Source organism: Euprymna scolopes, chromosome 35 (assembly GCF_053919585.1).
Source record: "Euprymna scolopes isolate OS-2025 chromosome 35, ASM5391958v1, whole genome shotgun sequence".
NCBI lineage: Eukaryota > Metazoa > Mollusca > Cephalopoda > Sepiida > Sepiolidae > Euprymna > Euprymna scolopes.
Genome location: NC_136516.1, coordinates 29897945 through 29914753, shown reverse-complemented (window position 1 = coordinate 29914753; position 16809 = coordinate 29897945). Strand labels below are relative to the sequence as shown.

Here is a 16809-nt window from a genome sequence, read left to right as displayed (position 1 = left end):
TTATGCAAGGATTCTGAATATGGCACTGAAAATCTCCAGAAATTAATGGTTCCCAAATAGCTGCAATAAATGCACATAAATATGCTGCAATACCATAAAAATTCCATTTATGCATTAAAAAAAGAAGTTAAATAACTCAAACTTGTATTGTTATGCATTTTATGTACAAGAAACTGAAATATATATTTAGCATTGTTTAAAAATCAATATATTGCAATATTTTTTTGGTATTATTGTAGACTAGCGAGGGGTACCTGGTGTTGCCCGGGTGTTTGGAGGTGTGTGTTTGGGGGGGGGGGGGTAGATCAAAACAACCCTGTTAAAAAAAAAAATCGTTGGCCGGGTTTTTGGAGGTGTAAAAGAAAAAAAAAAGTTTTAGTAGAAAGGTAGGCTTGAACCCTGAACCTTTGACGCGGAGGTGGAAAGGAAATGGAAAAAAACCCTGCGACCTAATTATCTCGACCACGGGAACAGATGAATTGATAAGCGTGTTAAGTTGACGTTTATAAAGTAAAATTAGCAGGTGCGAGAAAGTCGCCTGATGTTTGACCTAGTTTTGCGCTGGAAACCAGTTTCTGTTTTCCCCGCTATGCGGCGATCAAAAAATATCTCGAAAATAGCTTATAAAAGTCGGGTAAATTAAAGATAGCTCCGACCCGAGTTCCTTAGTCATAGATATTATTATTTAGACAGCATATAAAAGGTTTTAAGAAGGAGCGAGCCAACCGAGAATGACGGCCAAAAAAGCCTTTTGTAGACATACAGAAAAAGCAAACACACACATACATACATACATACATTTCCGCTTTTATATATATATAAACACCTACTAAGTCATCTCCACCTACCTCTCCAAAATGTGATACCCCCCTTCTCCTTTTTTTTTTTTTTTTTTTTTTCTTTTAGGCAATCAAATATGAACACACTGAAAAACTTGACAAAAACAAAGAAAAAATATATATAAATTTAATCTAAAAATTTAATGTAAAATACTCTTATGTGTTAGGGTCGTTCTGTTTTAGGGCAGTTAACCATTTTTCTATGGGGAAATAAATCCTGATTTTTTTTTTTTTTTTTCTAAGACAATCATGTGTTTTTAAGAGGAGGAGGGGGCTTACCACCCAGATTTCAAATTAGTGGTAGGGGTTAGTGGCAATTATGTGTGATTACCCTGAAAACTTGTCAGAAAAAAAAAAAAAAAAAAAAAAACAGTTATTTTCGTGTGGGTGATTAGTTTAACATAAATTTAATGTAAATTAATCAACCGTTTCCAGGCCATTCTAGCATTTTAGAGCAGTTAATTTATTTTATCTATGAGACATATCATGTGCATTTTTTATGGGTTGCGGGGTCTTTTTTAGATGATTGTGTTATATTCATATGGTTTGTACAATAGCTTGTCATAGAGTTAGTGAAAGAAATTTTTTATTTTGAAATGGGTGCCATTCGGACTTAGGGTTAATGGTAGGGTCAAAGGATAATTTTTTTTTTTTTTTTTTTTTTTTTAGGATGAGTATTGTCACTCAGATTTAAGGTTAATGGTATGACAGCGTAACTTATATATATACACACACACACTAACTTTTCAAATAGAAAAAATATCAAGGAAACTTTTTGTTATCATTTTTTTCTTTTTTTTTTTTTTTTTCCATTAAGTTTTTTAGGGTATTTTCACATAATTTTTTAAAAGAGTATAATCTTTAGTTTTTTTTAATTAGCAACTATAAAGTTATTTATTACTACAGTTAAAGTTCAAAAATTAAATATATTTGAAAACCAATATTTCTTGAAGGAAATTTTGTAAAAGAATCACAAATTGCATTAATTTTAAACAGAAGAAAAGTTTTTTTTACAAAATAAACGTAATTCATAAAACTTGATTTCAAACAAAGCCGATAACAGCTGCTATTGCTTATGTTGTAATTATTAGTGCTTCTACTTAAATTTACTTTTGCTGTAAACAGGGTACAATTTGGGGGAAGGCCCTATTTAAAAGCATTGTTACCAAAAGAGAAATCAATACAGAATTATAATTTTAATGCATAAAAAAAAGTAAAAACAATTATTTACTCAGGGAATGAAAAATATTTAGAAAAAAATGTTTGAAACATGTCATATTAAAGTTTTATTTTTAAGACAACAAAAACAATGAATGGACCAATTTATTTTGTATTCTGACAATGAGTGAGATTGATGTTTTTTTTTTTTTTTTTTTTTGCAAATTTCATGACGAAATTCCTCATAGGGGAGTGGTACAGAGCTTCTAAACACTGCGGAGGTCAAAAAAATGATGCAAAATGGCAGTTTCATAGCATTAACATTTTTATTGTTACTTTCCTAAAAACTCTTCAAATATATAATGTAGTTTATTATTTATTAAAGCAAGTGAAAGGAGATTAATTTCTGAACAAAATGGTGGTACTTGAGGGCTTGAAGTGCTTTGGTTTCTGAAATATGACTACCTTGAAATATATAAATCGTTTTTCTGGTCTGTGGGCATTACTAATTAAAAAGAATCATTTTTTTTTTTTTTTTTTTTTTTACACTAGAGTTCTATCTACTCATTCCTTTGGAGAGATATAATGACTAAATGTCTCTGAATTGTGCAAATTTTTTGTAAAAATTCATCAGTATTTTGACGTGCCAGATTTTAATGAAGAAAGTTATGTTAATTGTTAAAATAAGTTTAGTAATTCTGTTGAAAGCAAATTTATTTGAAATTAATTCTAAATATTTCTGATAATTTTTGATTTGCAAATTTAAAGAAACTTTTTGGTATTTGACATTCAATGTGGACAAAATTTGAAATTGTTAAAATTGTTTCTAATTTTCTTTTTCAGATTTCATCAAAATGAAGGAGTTATTGTTTTAGGTGCAACAAACAGAAGAGACAACCTTGATAAGTGAGTTCTGTAATATCGCACTCCTCTCGTACCTAACTGCTATTGTTTATGAATTTTGAACATCTTGCCGAACAATTATAAATTCTTTAATGAACGTTTTTCATTTGTCAACATTTTTAATTTCATTTTAAAGGAAACTATTCTACATTTAAACATTATGAATCTGATAAAATAAAAAATTAGAATTTTATTTTCATGTACGAAATTACTTCAACTTAGAAAAAATTTAGAATGATCATAAAAGTTTCCAGTAATGTGAATAAAAATTTTATATTCCTCACTATTATTTTATGTTTTCTGAACATTTTCATTTTAACATTAATTTGTAAAAAAGAAAGAAAAGTTTTATTTAATCAAGCTTTTTTTTTTTTCCTCTTTTGAAGAGCTCTTTTACGTCCAGGTCGTTTTGATGTTGAAGTGAGAGTCTTTCCACCAGATTTAAGAGGAAGGAAAGAAATTCTCGAATATTATGTATGCAAGATCAAAATGGAAAGTGGTACGTCTTCATTTTCTACTTTGGCTGAATCATAAAAACTCTATTTTATTTTGAAAATCTTTTTCTAAAACCAAAACCAAAATTTTAAAGATGTTTCTTTAAAATTGAATTAACTTTTTTCTTTTCCAGATGTTGATGTTGAATATTTAGCGAAAGGGACCACAGGATTTACAGGTAAATTTTTAAAATCCATGTTTTCTTGAAACCATTTTAACATTTTTGTTTATTTTTTCGTTGACTTATAAACTTTCCTACCATACATTCTTGATTTTTATCAACAAAGAATATACAACTCTTGAATATTTTTTTAAGATGATTTGCCAAAAGATAAAACTTGTTTGTTTGAGTCATACAGTTATAGAAATAAGGAAGTTTTATTTGATATTAAGAGCTAGTGTTCCCTTAAATTATATGTAGTGTTGGAGCTACAATTTAGGAGTTTGGAGTCACCTGTTGTCATTACTCCTAGATCCATCTGACCCAGTCATTGTATCTTTGAGGGTTTCATTTATGGGTTAAATAGAATCTATCATTTTCACACAATTTATTTATAAAATATATCCTTTCAAAACAAATTGTATATAAACAAAATGTGTGGTTTTGGCATAAAAATCAAGAGTCCACATACCATAAAACCCAGTAACAATCAAACCCAAAAACTGTAAAACAACCAAACCAAAATTTACACCAAGAATAACATGTGAACATATTAAGAATTTTAAACAAAATTTTTACCGAAATGACTAGATTCAGCATTGTGGTTGGAGGTCAAAAAAAAAAAAAATGAACCAAACTCATCATTATTGACATACATAATTTAAGATGTTCTTCCAGAGTATGTTGTCGGCTCTTCTCTAAAAGTCAGAGAACAAGTCAACTATCATCTGACAAATGAATAAAGTAATAATTTCAATATTGCTCTTTCTTTTCTGTTCATCATCATATTCGGTTGGATAGCTTTTAGAAATTGACTTCCAAACTAATCTCTCTCTGACCATGCGTTTATTTATCTTTCTATCCATCTTTATTATCTCTCATGTTTTCTTTTAGTGACTTTTAAAAGCTGTTGCACTAAGTGTGTTAATAATTGTAATAGAATTTGTTTTAAAAAGAAAACAGGATTTTTCTTTTCAACGGCAGTTCAGGAGCCTTTGATAAGAAACATTTAACTTTATTAATTTTCATAGTTTTTCTTGGTGGGTACAAGTATTATGTAAACGCCAGGTAGAAAGCATTTATTCAGTTATTTGTTTATCTATCTGCCTATCTAATTGTCTATCTATCTAGCGAAATAAACAATAGACTGAATCATAGGAAACAATTAGTTGAGGAAGATGCAGAAAAGGTCAAAGGGTCATGCTGTGAGATGAATCAAACTCTGTGACTAATAAAGTTGCACCGAAAGGTATGCAAACAGGGATCAGATCTGATGTGTCAGGGGTTCCGGTTTGATTAAACTGAGTTAATTTTAATGTGTTTGTTCTTAGACACCAAAGAGACTAGATGAGGTAAACAGGCACCCCACAAATGGGGGACGGTTTCCAAATGAAACCACAAGCCAAAGATTGTCATTCACTCCAGTTTTTTTTGTATGACAAAATGCCTGGGGAGTGAATAAAAATATATATAAAAACAACTTGGGTTCCTGTCTTGCATGCATCTTTGTTGAACAGAACCAGCTCTACCAAGATGTTGGCAAATCCTCACAGAGAAAGGTACCAGCAAAAGACAGGTATGTCGTCATGTGTATTATTCTATGTTCTGACACACACGCACCCACACTCAGAAACTAGATGAGCACTCCGTTAAGACAGGCTTATACACTAGACGATCATGGACTGTAAAAAAGAATTAAACAAGATCATTAAAAAAAGAGTAAATAACCAATGAGGTAATTAAGTAAAAGACCATTTTATAATATAACACAGGGCCTGACTCTAAAGTTTTTTTTATTTATCTTTCTCTCAGGTGCCGATCTTGAGAATTTGGTCAACCAAGCAGCCTTGAAAGCAGCAATGGACGGGGCAACGAATGTCAGCATGGAACACATGGAATATGCCAGAGACAAAGTTCTTATGGGTAAGATGAAATTTGTTAGATTTAAGTTTATCTAGTTCTTTTCTATTACATGGCTAAAATATATATATAATAACAATTGAATGATGACTGTTATCTCATTTCAACTTTTGTAGAGAAGATGAAAACGCTAAAAAACAACATTATAGGATAAAGAAAACAGATGAAAATATTTTCTCTCAGAGTTTAATCAAATGTGTTGTTTGTTCTTCAAGGGAATCAATTGAAATCGTGGTTTTTGACATTAAAGGCTTTTATCACATCCAAGAACTGTTTCAGAAGCTTTATTTAAAGTAATCAAATCGAGAATTATGCTAAGAATTCAATTAATTTTTTTACCTCTAAAAATAAAATGTACAACACAAAAGATCCTAGCAAGTAAAAGACATTAAATTTTGCAAAGATTTTTTTATATATGTTACAAATACAAAGAAAATGTTTTCTACTTGGTTCACATAAAATAGTAAATGTTATTCCCTGTGTAAAAGCAAAAATTTGGATAATTTGAGCATTCAATAAGAGTAAAAAGGGAAAACTAAAATGCATAGATGGTAGCTTTTAAAATAGGCCTTCAATCATGTAAATTTCTCACATGATGTAATAGGCATAGTTGAAACAAGATGACTTTGCCAGCTCATTATCGTTTGGCACAGTTCTTTACAAAACTTTTAAATAGTAAACATTTCATTGTTGTAGACACGAAACAAACATTTTCATATAAATATTAGTATTTTGGTAATTTTTATACAAATTTATTTATTTTTTAAATATGGCTGAAATGAAAAGAAAGAAGAAATTAATTTGCCTGGGTAATGGGGAGAGTATGATGGGCTTTGAGAGGAACACAATAATGGTTTAAAAGGAACTGTCTGTCTTTATAACAAAGAGAGAAAACTCACCATTATTGGCATTTCTGAATTTTATTGAATTGCTAAACATTTGTCAACAAAATAAAACAATATTCTTAAACTGAATTATTTGTTATATTAACCTTAAAACAATCGTTTGAATTAATAAAAATAAAAAAAACTATAACAAAGTATATTTATGTAATAAAGTATCTTCTTGCACAGCAATATGCAAATTAGTTAACTAATACTACTGATACCACATATACATAAGCAGTATATAAAACCAACAGAATGTTGCTATTGTGTGATACTATTGTGGCCCAGAGAGTCACTTGTCTTATATTTTTCATGATACAACATTAAATATTGTCTGATGTCATGATGATTGCCTGCATTATGACTAGCTGCTTCATCGAGCACATTGTCCCCCACTGTATTGACATAAGGGTACTCTTGCATAATTTGACCCGAATTCTCATGAATTCCCGTTAAGCATGGATCAGGCGAAACCGGTAATCATCGGTGTCAGCCGAATGTTGTTCAAATGTTGAATCACTAACTCGACTTTTTATTTTATTTATTTAATTTTTTTTTTTTTTTCTGTTAGGTTTTTAGTAATTTTTAAGGTGATATTAAGGGGGCGGGGGTGACTTTATTTTCTGATTAGTTATTTATTATTATTTTTTTTAATTGAATTTTTGGGAGTTTGATTAGCCAATGAAAAGGCGCTATCTAAATGGAAGCAGATGACATTCGAATTTGAAGAAAGCGACTAAACCAACAAAAAAAAAAAAAAAAAAGTTGACAAATATATTTTGAAATTCGCCAAACAGAAAAATGACAGGCAAGAAAATAAATCTATACATGTTAGAAAAAGACATGAAAACATCGATGCAGACAATCTCATTGTCAGAAGAAATTGCTGTCCCTAAAAAATGAGGTGCAACAATTGTAAACACAAATGTTTACTTAAAGAATCGTATGTAAAGGATGGTTTCTCCTGGAGATGTACAAATGGACAGTGCCACCAAAAAAATTGACTGAACAACAAGTTTTGAAAATAAAAATAAAAAACCAGGGAAAAAAAATGATTACAAAAAAAAAAAATGATTACAAAAAAAAAAAACTTGTACTTACACCTAACAATTATACGGTTAAAAAAATCTTTTCTTGGAGAAAAAACAAACTTTCTGTTGATAAATATTTTGCAAAAAAAAAAAAAAAGAAGAAAAAAATTAAATACTAAAATGAAATAAACATATTTTCATTTTTCAAGATAGGTTTTTTTGTTATTTTTGATTATTTGTATTTTTTCCGGTCTGTTTTGGGTTTTTTTCCATTAGTCTGTGTCTGTTACCGATAATTGCCGGTCTTGGCCGATCCATGCTTGACGGCAATTCACGAGAATTCGGGTCAAGTTATGCAAGAGTACCGACATAAGTATATTTTATACTACTACTAAGCTCTACTCGTATCTTGAGCATGTTGAAGTAAATACAGAAGTAAAATAATATATATGTAATATACTATTTTATAATATACTTGCAATATTAACTAATGTTACCCAGGATCCAAATAAATTACATAGGTTACAAAAAAAAAAAAGAAGCAAAGTAAAACCGAGTGATGAAATTTAAACTCCACACTCCACCTACTCCTCAAATTGTGGGTGTGTCAGAAAATGTGATCTGCATTATTTTGTTTTTAATATATAATGTACCTTGTTTTGTTTTTAAAGTGGAGATGATGTTTTCTGAAAAGATGACATTTTCAGGATTTTCTTTTTAAATTGGTAATTTATTTTACTTTAGTTTTACAAAATCAGTTTTTCTGAAATCATTACATATTTTTGAAACTGCCATTTGATGGATTTTTTCTAATTTATACACGCTTTGATTTTGTAATAAATTACATGTGACATTTTACGAAAAGCTGACTTAATCTTACAAAAATATTGTTTATTTAAAATGCATATATTTTATTTAAGATCCCCACGCACACATCTTGCAATTAACTTTTGTTTACTTTTTTATAAATATAACTTTCATAGAAAGTTGAATGATACTGCTCTTAACCTAGATGAAAAAAAATTCATTGTTTGATGACCTTTCAGGAAAAAATAAAGTTAATTTATATATTTAAATTTAATTTTAGCCAAAAATAAAATTTAGAATAATGAAATACCTTTAAAATAGTCTTAATGTGAATAAAATTAAAGGATTTTTGTTAAGAACTTAGCAGTCAAATTTTTTAAACTGTTTCCAGTTCTTGTTTGTCTGCAAACATCTATTCTTTAGGAAAGTTATTGATTATCAAAATCTACAAACACTGACTTTATCATAGAGCAATTTATACATGAAATGATAATTATATATTTATATAGTCATAGTTCCAAAATTGGATTATCCAATTTATGCGAAAATTGGATTATGTATTAGTATGCACGGTGAAGAAAAAGAGGAGAGAGAGAGAGGACTGCTAAACAAGGTTGGAAGACGACAGGCAGGGGGAGGGGACTATGAATTTCTGTTCTGCTTCTAAACGAGACAGACGAGAGGCTAAGGGAGAAAATGGCAAATTTCTGCTGTGTCTCTAAACAAGATAAAGAATACGAAAGAAGATATAAAGATTGAAGGAGTAAATTTCTGCTATGTCTTGATACTGTAGCAGACGAAAAAATACAAATGAAGAGATGAGATTTATCAACGCAAATTTTGCTGCAGAATTGACTGGTGAAAATTAAAGAAATTGCAAAGAGAGCAAATCGAATAAAAGGAGGTATAACCAGCATCAAAGAAAGAACAAACATAAAAAAAGGAACTATGAGTTTGTACCCCCCTCTTTCTTTCTCTCACTTATTCTCTCCTATGTCAACAGGCTAATGCTCTTTGTTTTTTACTAACAATTCCGTCCAGCTTTGCCTGAGCCCTATGTACTGTTCATAACTTTATGTGCATATATATATATATATTAAAAAGTTTGACTCATGTCCAGGTAACCTACATTTTCAATTTCAAGTGTTTAGACCCAAAATTGGTAGAGGAATTTGGTAGAGTCTTCAAAGGTCAACTCTTTTAACTTTGACCTCTTGGCAGCCAAATTTTTGCCCAAAAACTGATTAAGAAGCTTGCTGCATGTCTGAATACCCTTTATGTAAAATTTCAAATATTTATACCCAAAATTCGTTGAATAGTTTGCTAGAGACCGCAAAGAACAAATCCTTTTAACTTTGACCCCTTGGAAGCCAAATTTTTGGCAAAAGAAAACGATTAAAAAGCTTGAACTTTGACCCCAATTTTGACCCCTTAACATTTATTGTTTTGGACTCAAATCAAATGAAAAGGTTTGATCCATGTCCAAGTAACCTACATCTAAAATTTCCAGTGGTTAGACCCAAAGTTGAACTTTGACCCCTTGACAGCGAAATTTCTGGCACAAAACCGATTAAAAAGATTTTCCCAAATCTCAATACCCCTTATGTCAAATCTTGAGTCTGTAGACTGAAAATTGACAGAGTAGTTTGGTAGGAATATGTACTCACACAGATACAGACAATTTCACTTTTATAGATATATGAATAGATTTGATATACTCTGCGTTTGGCATGCATAGACAATTGACATAAGATTTTTCATTCCCATAAATTTTTTTTATCTTGTTTTTGTTTATTTTATTTTCTTCCCCCATTATATTTTGTTAATAAAGTTGCTTTGAAATTTTAAAATCAGTGTTTGTCTACGTCACAATTTATGGGTCTGAAAGAGTTTTCATCTTTCCCACATGTTCATTGAATCTTAAGGGATCTTATCTTTTTATTTTATTTCTTTTTTTTTTATTATTATTGTTATGGTTTTGTGTGTATGTATATATATATATATATATATATATATATATATATAAATTGAAAGCAATCTAAAAACAATCACAAACCTTATTCTGCATTTTATGTTTACAAATCTTAAAACAAATTACATTTAAATTTCAGCATATTAGTATAGTCAGAGAAGCTGGTTGCAGGAAGGGAATTCCAAAGTCTAGTTGGGTGAGGGAAAAGATATTAGAATAGAAAGCTTTCTGGCATTTAGGGACCTCAGCAGTGAAGAGGTGTGATTTGGTTGCTAAGTGGGTTTGTCAGGAATATATACATCGAGGGAGCACAAGTGCAAGAAGTTCATCAGAGCACATTCCATTAGAATATATGTAAAACTGGTACAGAGATGCAACATTGTAGCGATGGGACAGGGGTTGCTGCTTAATTGACAAAGTGGGACCTATTGAAAACTCTTTTTTGAATTCTATATATATATATATATATATATATAAATTGAAAGCAATCTAAAAACAATCACAAACCTTATTCTGCATTTTATGTTTACAAATCTTAAAACAAATTCAGAACCATTTCTGTACATAATGTGAGATCATAAATGTTTGAATTTTAACATTTTCATTGTGAAGGCATCTTTAAGCAATTTTGCTAAGCCTTGTTTAGGAGTGTGATATATTTTTTGAACATTTCTTTTAACAAATAAATTTTCAAATTCTATTCCTTATTTCTTTAAATTATAAAAGCCTTGTTTAGGAGTGTGATATATTTTTTGAACATTTCTTTTAACAAATTTTCAAATTCTATTCCTTATTTCTTTAAATTATAAAAGCCTTGTTTAGGAGTGTGATATATTTTTTGAACATTTCTTTTAACAAATTTTCAAATTCTATTCCTTATTTCTTTAAATTATAAAAGCCTTGTTTAGGAGTGTGATATATTTTTTGAACATTTCTTTTAACAAATTTTCAAATTCTATTCCTTATTTCTTTAAATTATAAAAGCCTTGTTTAGGAGTGTGATATATTTTTTGAACATTTCTTTTAACAAATAAATTTTCAAATTCTATTCCTTATTTCTTTAAATTATAAAAGCCTTGTTTAGGAGTGTGATATATTTTTTGAACATTTCTTTTAACAAATTTTCAAATTCTATTCCTTATTTCTTTAAATTATAAAAGCCTTGTTTAGGAGTGTGATATATTTTTTGAACATTTCTTTTAACAAATTTTCAAATTCTATTCCTTATTTCTTTAAATTATAAAAGCCTTGTTTAGGAGTGTGATATATTTTTTGAACATTTCTTTTAACAAATTTTCAAATTCTATTCCTTATTTCTTTAAATTATAAAAGCCTTGTTTAGGAGTGTGATATATTTTTTGAACATTTCTTTTAACAAATAAATTTTCAAATTCTATTCCTTATTTCTTTAAATTATAAAAGCCTTGTTTAGGAGTGTGATATATTTTTTGAACATTTCTTTTAACAAATTTTCAAATTCTATTCCTTATTTCTTTAAATTATAAAAGCCTTGTTTAGGAGTGTGATATATTTTTTGAACATTTCTTTTAACAAATTTTCAAATTCTATTCCTTATTTCTTTAAATTATAAAAGCCTTGTTTAGGAGTGTGATATATTTTTTGAACATTTCTTTTAACAAATTTTCAAATTCTATTCCTTATTTCTTTAAATTATAAAAGCCTTGTTTAGGAGTGTGATATATTTTTTGAACATTTCTTTTAACAAATTTTCAAATTCTATTCCTTATTTCTTTAAATTATAAAAGCCTTGTTTAGGAGTGTGATATATTTTTTGAACATTTCTTTTAACAAATTTTCAAATTCTATTCCTTATTTCTTTAAATTATAAAAGCCTTGTTTAGGAGTGTGATATATTTTTTGAACATTTCTTTTAACAAATTTTCAAATTCTATTCCTTATTTCTTTAAATTATAAAAGCCTTGTTTAGGAGTGTGATATATTTTTTGAACATTTCTTTTAACAAATTTTCAAATTCTATTCCTTATTTCTTTAAATTATAAAAGCCTTGTTTAGGAGTGTGATATATTTTTTGAACATTTCTTTTAACAAATTTTCAAATTCTATTCCTTATTTCTTTAAATTATAAAAGCCTTGTTTAGGAGTGTGATATATTTTTTGAACATTTCTTTTAACAAATTTTCAAATTCTATTCCTTATTTCTTTAAATTATAAAAGCCTTGTTTAGGAGTGTGATATATTTTTTGAACATTTCTTTTAACAAATTTTCAAATTCTATTCCTTATTTCTTTAAATTATAAAAGCCTTGTTTAGGAGTGTGATATATTTTTTGAACATTTCTTTTAACAAATTTTCAAATTCTATTCCTTATTTCTTTAAATTATAAAAGCCTTGTTTAGGAGTGTGATATATTTTTTGAACATTTCTTTTAACAAATTTTCAAATTCTATTCCTTATTTCTTTAAATTATAAAAGCCTTGTTTAGGAGTGTGATATATTTTTTGAACATTTCTTTTAACAAATTTTCAAATTCTATTCCTTATTTCTTTAAATTATAAAAGCCTTGTTTAGGAGTGTGATATATTTTTTGAACATTTCTTTTAACAAATTTTCAAATTCTATTCCTTATTTCTTTAAATTATAAAAGCCTTGTTTAGGAGTGTGATATATTTTTTGAACATTTCTTTTAACAAATTTTCAAATTCTATTCCTTATTTCTTTAAATTATAAAAGCCTTGTTTAGGAGTGTGATATATTTTTTGAACATTTCTTTTAACAAATTTTCAAATTCTATTCCTTATTTCTTTAAATTATAAAAGCCTTGTTTAGGAGTGTGATATATTTTTTGAACATTTCTTTTAACAAATTTTCAAATTCTATTCCTTATTTCTTTAAATTATAAAAGCCTTGTTTAGGAGTGTGATATATTTTTTGAACATTTCTTTTAACAAATAAATTTTCAAATTCTATTCCTTATTTCTTTAAATTATAAAAGCCTTGTTTAGGAGTGTGATATATTTTTTGAACATTTCTTTTAACAAATTTTCAAATTCTATTCCTTATTTCTTTAAATTATAAAAGCCTTGTTTAGGAGTGTGATATATTTTTTGAACATTTCTTTTAACAAATTTTCAAATTCTATTCCTTATTTCTTTAAATTATAAAAGCCTTGTTTAGGAGTGTGATATATTTTTTGAACATTTCTTTTAACAAATTTTCAAATTCTATTCCTTATTTCTTTAAATTATAAAAGCCTTGTTTAGGAGTGTGATATATTTTTTGAACATTTCTTTTAACAAATTTTCAAATTCTATTCCTTATTTCTTTAAATTATAAAAGCCTTGTTTAGGAGTGTGATATATTTTTTGAACATTTCTTTTAACAAATTTTCAAATTCTATTCCTTATTTCTTTAAATTATAAAAGCCTTGTTTAGGAGTGTGATATATTTTTTGAACATTTCTTTTAACAAATTTTCAAATTCTATTCCTTATTTCTTTAAATTATAAAAGCCTTGTTTAGGAGTGTGATATATTTTTTGAACATTTCTTTTAACAAATTTTCAAATTCTATTCCTTATTTCTTTAAATTATAAAAGCCTTGTTTAGGAGTGTGATATATTTTTTGAACATTTCTTTTAACAAATTTTCAAATTCTATTCCTTATTTCTTTAAATTATAAAAGCCTTGTTTAGGAGTGTGATATATTTTTTGAACATTTCTTTTAACAAATTTTCAAATTCTATTCCTTATTTCTTTAAATTATAAAAGCCTTGTTTAGGAGTGTGATATATTTTTTGAACATTTCTTTTAACAAATTTTCAAATTCTATTCCTTATTTCTTTAAATTATAAAAGCCTTGTTTAGGAGTGTGATATATTTTTTGAACATTTCTTTTAACAAATTTTCAAATTCTATTCCTTATTTCTTTAAATTATAAAAGCCTTGTTTAGGAGTGTGATATATTTTTTGAACATTTCTTTTAACAAATTTTCAAATTCTATTCCTTATTTCTTTAAATTATAAAAGCCTTGTTTAGGAGTGTGATATATTTTTTGAACATTTCTTTTAACAAATTTTCAAATTCTATTCCTTATTTCTTTAAATTATAAAAGCCTTGTTTAGGAGTGTGATATATTTTTTGAACATTTCTTTTAACAAATTTTCAAATTCTATTCCTTATTTCTTTAAATTATAAAAGCCTTGTTTATGAGTGTGATATATTTTTTGAACATTTCTTTTAACAAATTTTCAAATTCTATTCCTTATTTCTTTAAATTATAAAAGCCTTGTTTAGGAGTGTGATATATTTTTTGAACATTTCTTTTAACAAATTTTCAAATTCTATTCCTTATTTCTTTAAATTATAAAAGCCTTGTTTAGGAGTGTGATATATTTTTTGAACATTTCTTTTAACAAATTTTCAAATTCTATTCCTTATTTCTTTAAATTATAAAAGCCTTGTTTAGGAGTGTGATATATTTTTTGAACATTTCTTTTAACAAATTTTCAAATTCTATTCCTTATTTCTTTAAATTATAAAAGCCTTGTTTAGGAGTGTGATATATTTTTTGAACATTTCTTTTAACAAATTTTCAAATTCTATTCCTTATTTCTTTAAATTATAAAAGACTTGTTTAGGAGTGTGATATATTTTTTGAACATTTCTTTTAACAAATTTTCAAATTCTATTCCTTATTTCTTTAAATTATAAAAGACTTGTTTAGGAGTGTGATATATTTTTTGAACATTTCTTTTAACAAATTTTCAAATTCTATTCCTTATTTCTTTAAATTATAAAAGACTTGTTTAGGAGTGTGATATATTTTTTGAACATTTCTTTTAACAAATTTTCAAATTCTATTCCTTATTTCTTTAAATTATAAAAGCCTTGTTTAGGAGTGTGATATATTTTTTGAACATTTCTTTTAACAAATTTTCAAATTCTATTCCTTATTTCTTTAAATTATAAAAGCCTTGTTTAGGAGTGTGATATATTTTTTGAACATTTCTTTTAACAAATTTTCAAATTCTATTCCTTATTTCTTTAAATTATAAAAGCCTTGTTTAGGAGTGTGATATATTTTTTGAACATTTCTTTTAACAAATTTTCAAATTCTATTCCTTATTTCTTTAAATTATAAAAGCCTTGTTTAGGAGTGTGATATATTTTTTGAACATTTCTTTTAACAAATTTTCAAATTCTATTCCTTATTTCTTTAAATTATAAAAGCCTTGTTTAGGAGTGTGATATATTTTTTGAACATTTCTTTTAACAAATTTTCAAATTCTATTCCTTATTTCTTTAAATTATAAAAGACTTGTTTAGGAGTGTGATATATTTTTTGAACATTTCTTTTAACAAATTTTCAAATTCTATTCCTTATTTCTTTAAATTATAAAAGCCTTGTTTAGGAGTGTGATATATTTTTTGAACATTTCTTTTAACAAATTTTCAAATTCTATTCCTTATTTCTTTAAATTATAAAAGCCTTGTTTAGGAGTGTGATATATTTTTTGAACATTTCTTTTAACAAATTTTCAAATTCTATTCCTTATTTCTTTAAATTATAAAAGCCTTGTTTAGGAGTGTGATATATTTTTTGAACATTTCTTTTAACAAATTTTCAAATTCTATTCCTTATTTCTTTAAATTATAAAAGCCTTGTTTAGGAGTGTGATATATTTTTTGAACATTTCTTTTAACAAATTTTCAAATTCTATTCCTTATTTCTTTAAATTATAAAAGCCTTGTTTAGGAGTGTGATATATTTTTTGAACATTTCTTTTAACAAATTTTCAAATTCTATTCCTTATTTCTTTAAATTATAAAAGCCTTGTTTAGGAGTGTGATATATTTTTTGAACATTTCTTTTAACAAATTTTCAAATTCTATTCCTTATTTCTTTAAATTATAAAAGCCTTGTTTAGGAGTGTGATATATTTTTTGAACATTTCTTTTAACAAATTTTCAAATTCTATTCCTTATTTCTTTAAATTATAAAAGCCTTGTTTAGGAGTGTGATATATTTTTTGAACATTTCTTTTAACAAATTTTCAAATTCTATTCCTTATTTCTTTAAATTATAAAAGCCTTGTTTAGGAGTGTGATATATTTTTTGAACATTTCTTTTAACAAATTTTCAAATTCTATTCCTTATTTCTTTAAATTATAAAAGCCTTGTTTAGGAGTGTGATATATTTTTTGAACATTTCTTTTAACAAATTTTCAAATTCTATTCCTTATTTCTTTAAATTATAAAAGCCTTGTTTAGGAGTGTGATATATTTTTTGAACATTTCTTTTAACAAATTTTCAAATTCTATTCCTTATTTCTTTAAATTATAAAAGCCTTGTTTAGGAGTGTGATATATTTTTTGAACATTTCTTTTAACAAATTTTCAAATTCTATTCCTTATTTCTTTAAATTATAAAAGCCTTGTTTAGGAGTGTGATATATTTTTTGAACATTTCTTTTAACAAATTTTCAAATTCTATTCCTTATTTCTTTAAATTATAAAAGCCTTGTTTAGGAGTGTGATATATTTTTTGAACATTTCTTTTAACAAATTTTCAAATTCTATTCCTTATTTCTTTAAATTATAAAAGCCTTGTTTAGGAGTGTGATATATTTTTTGAACATTTCTTTTAACAAATTTT

At 26.6% G+C, this 16809-nt stretch overlaps 1 protein-coding gene across 1 annotated transcript in view; it reads left to right on the top strand.

Annotated features, from left to right (window-relative positions):
- The window catches only part of LOC145259599 (ATP-dependent zinc metalloprotease YME1L-like), a 97911-nt gene that overhangs the window by 59225 nt on the left and 21877 nt on the right, over nucleotides 1-16809 (top strand). Inside the window, exons 12-15 of the mRNA XM_080117254.1 lie at nucleotides 2841-2903; nucleotides 3287-3399; nucleotides 3529-3573; nucleotides 5368-5478. Of these exons, the coding sequence (XP_079973380.1) occupies nucleotides 2841-2903; nucleotides 3287-3399; nucleotides 3529-3573; nucleotides 5368-5478 (332 nt within the window). The remainder of the gene's footprint in view (nucleotides 1-2840; nucleotides 2904-3286; nucleotides 3400-3528; nucleotides 3574-5367; nucleotides 5479-16809) is intronic.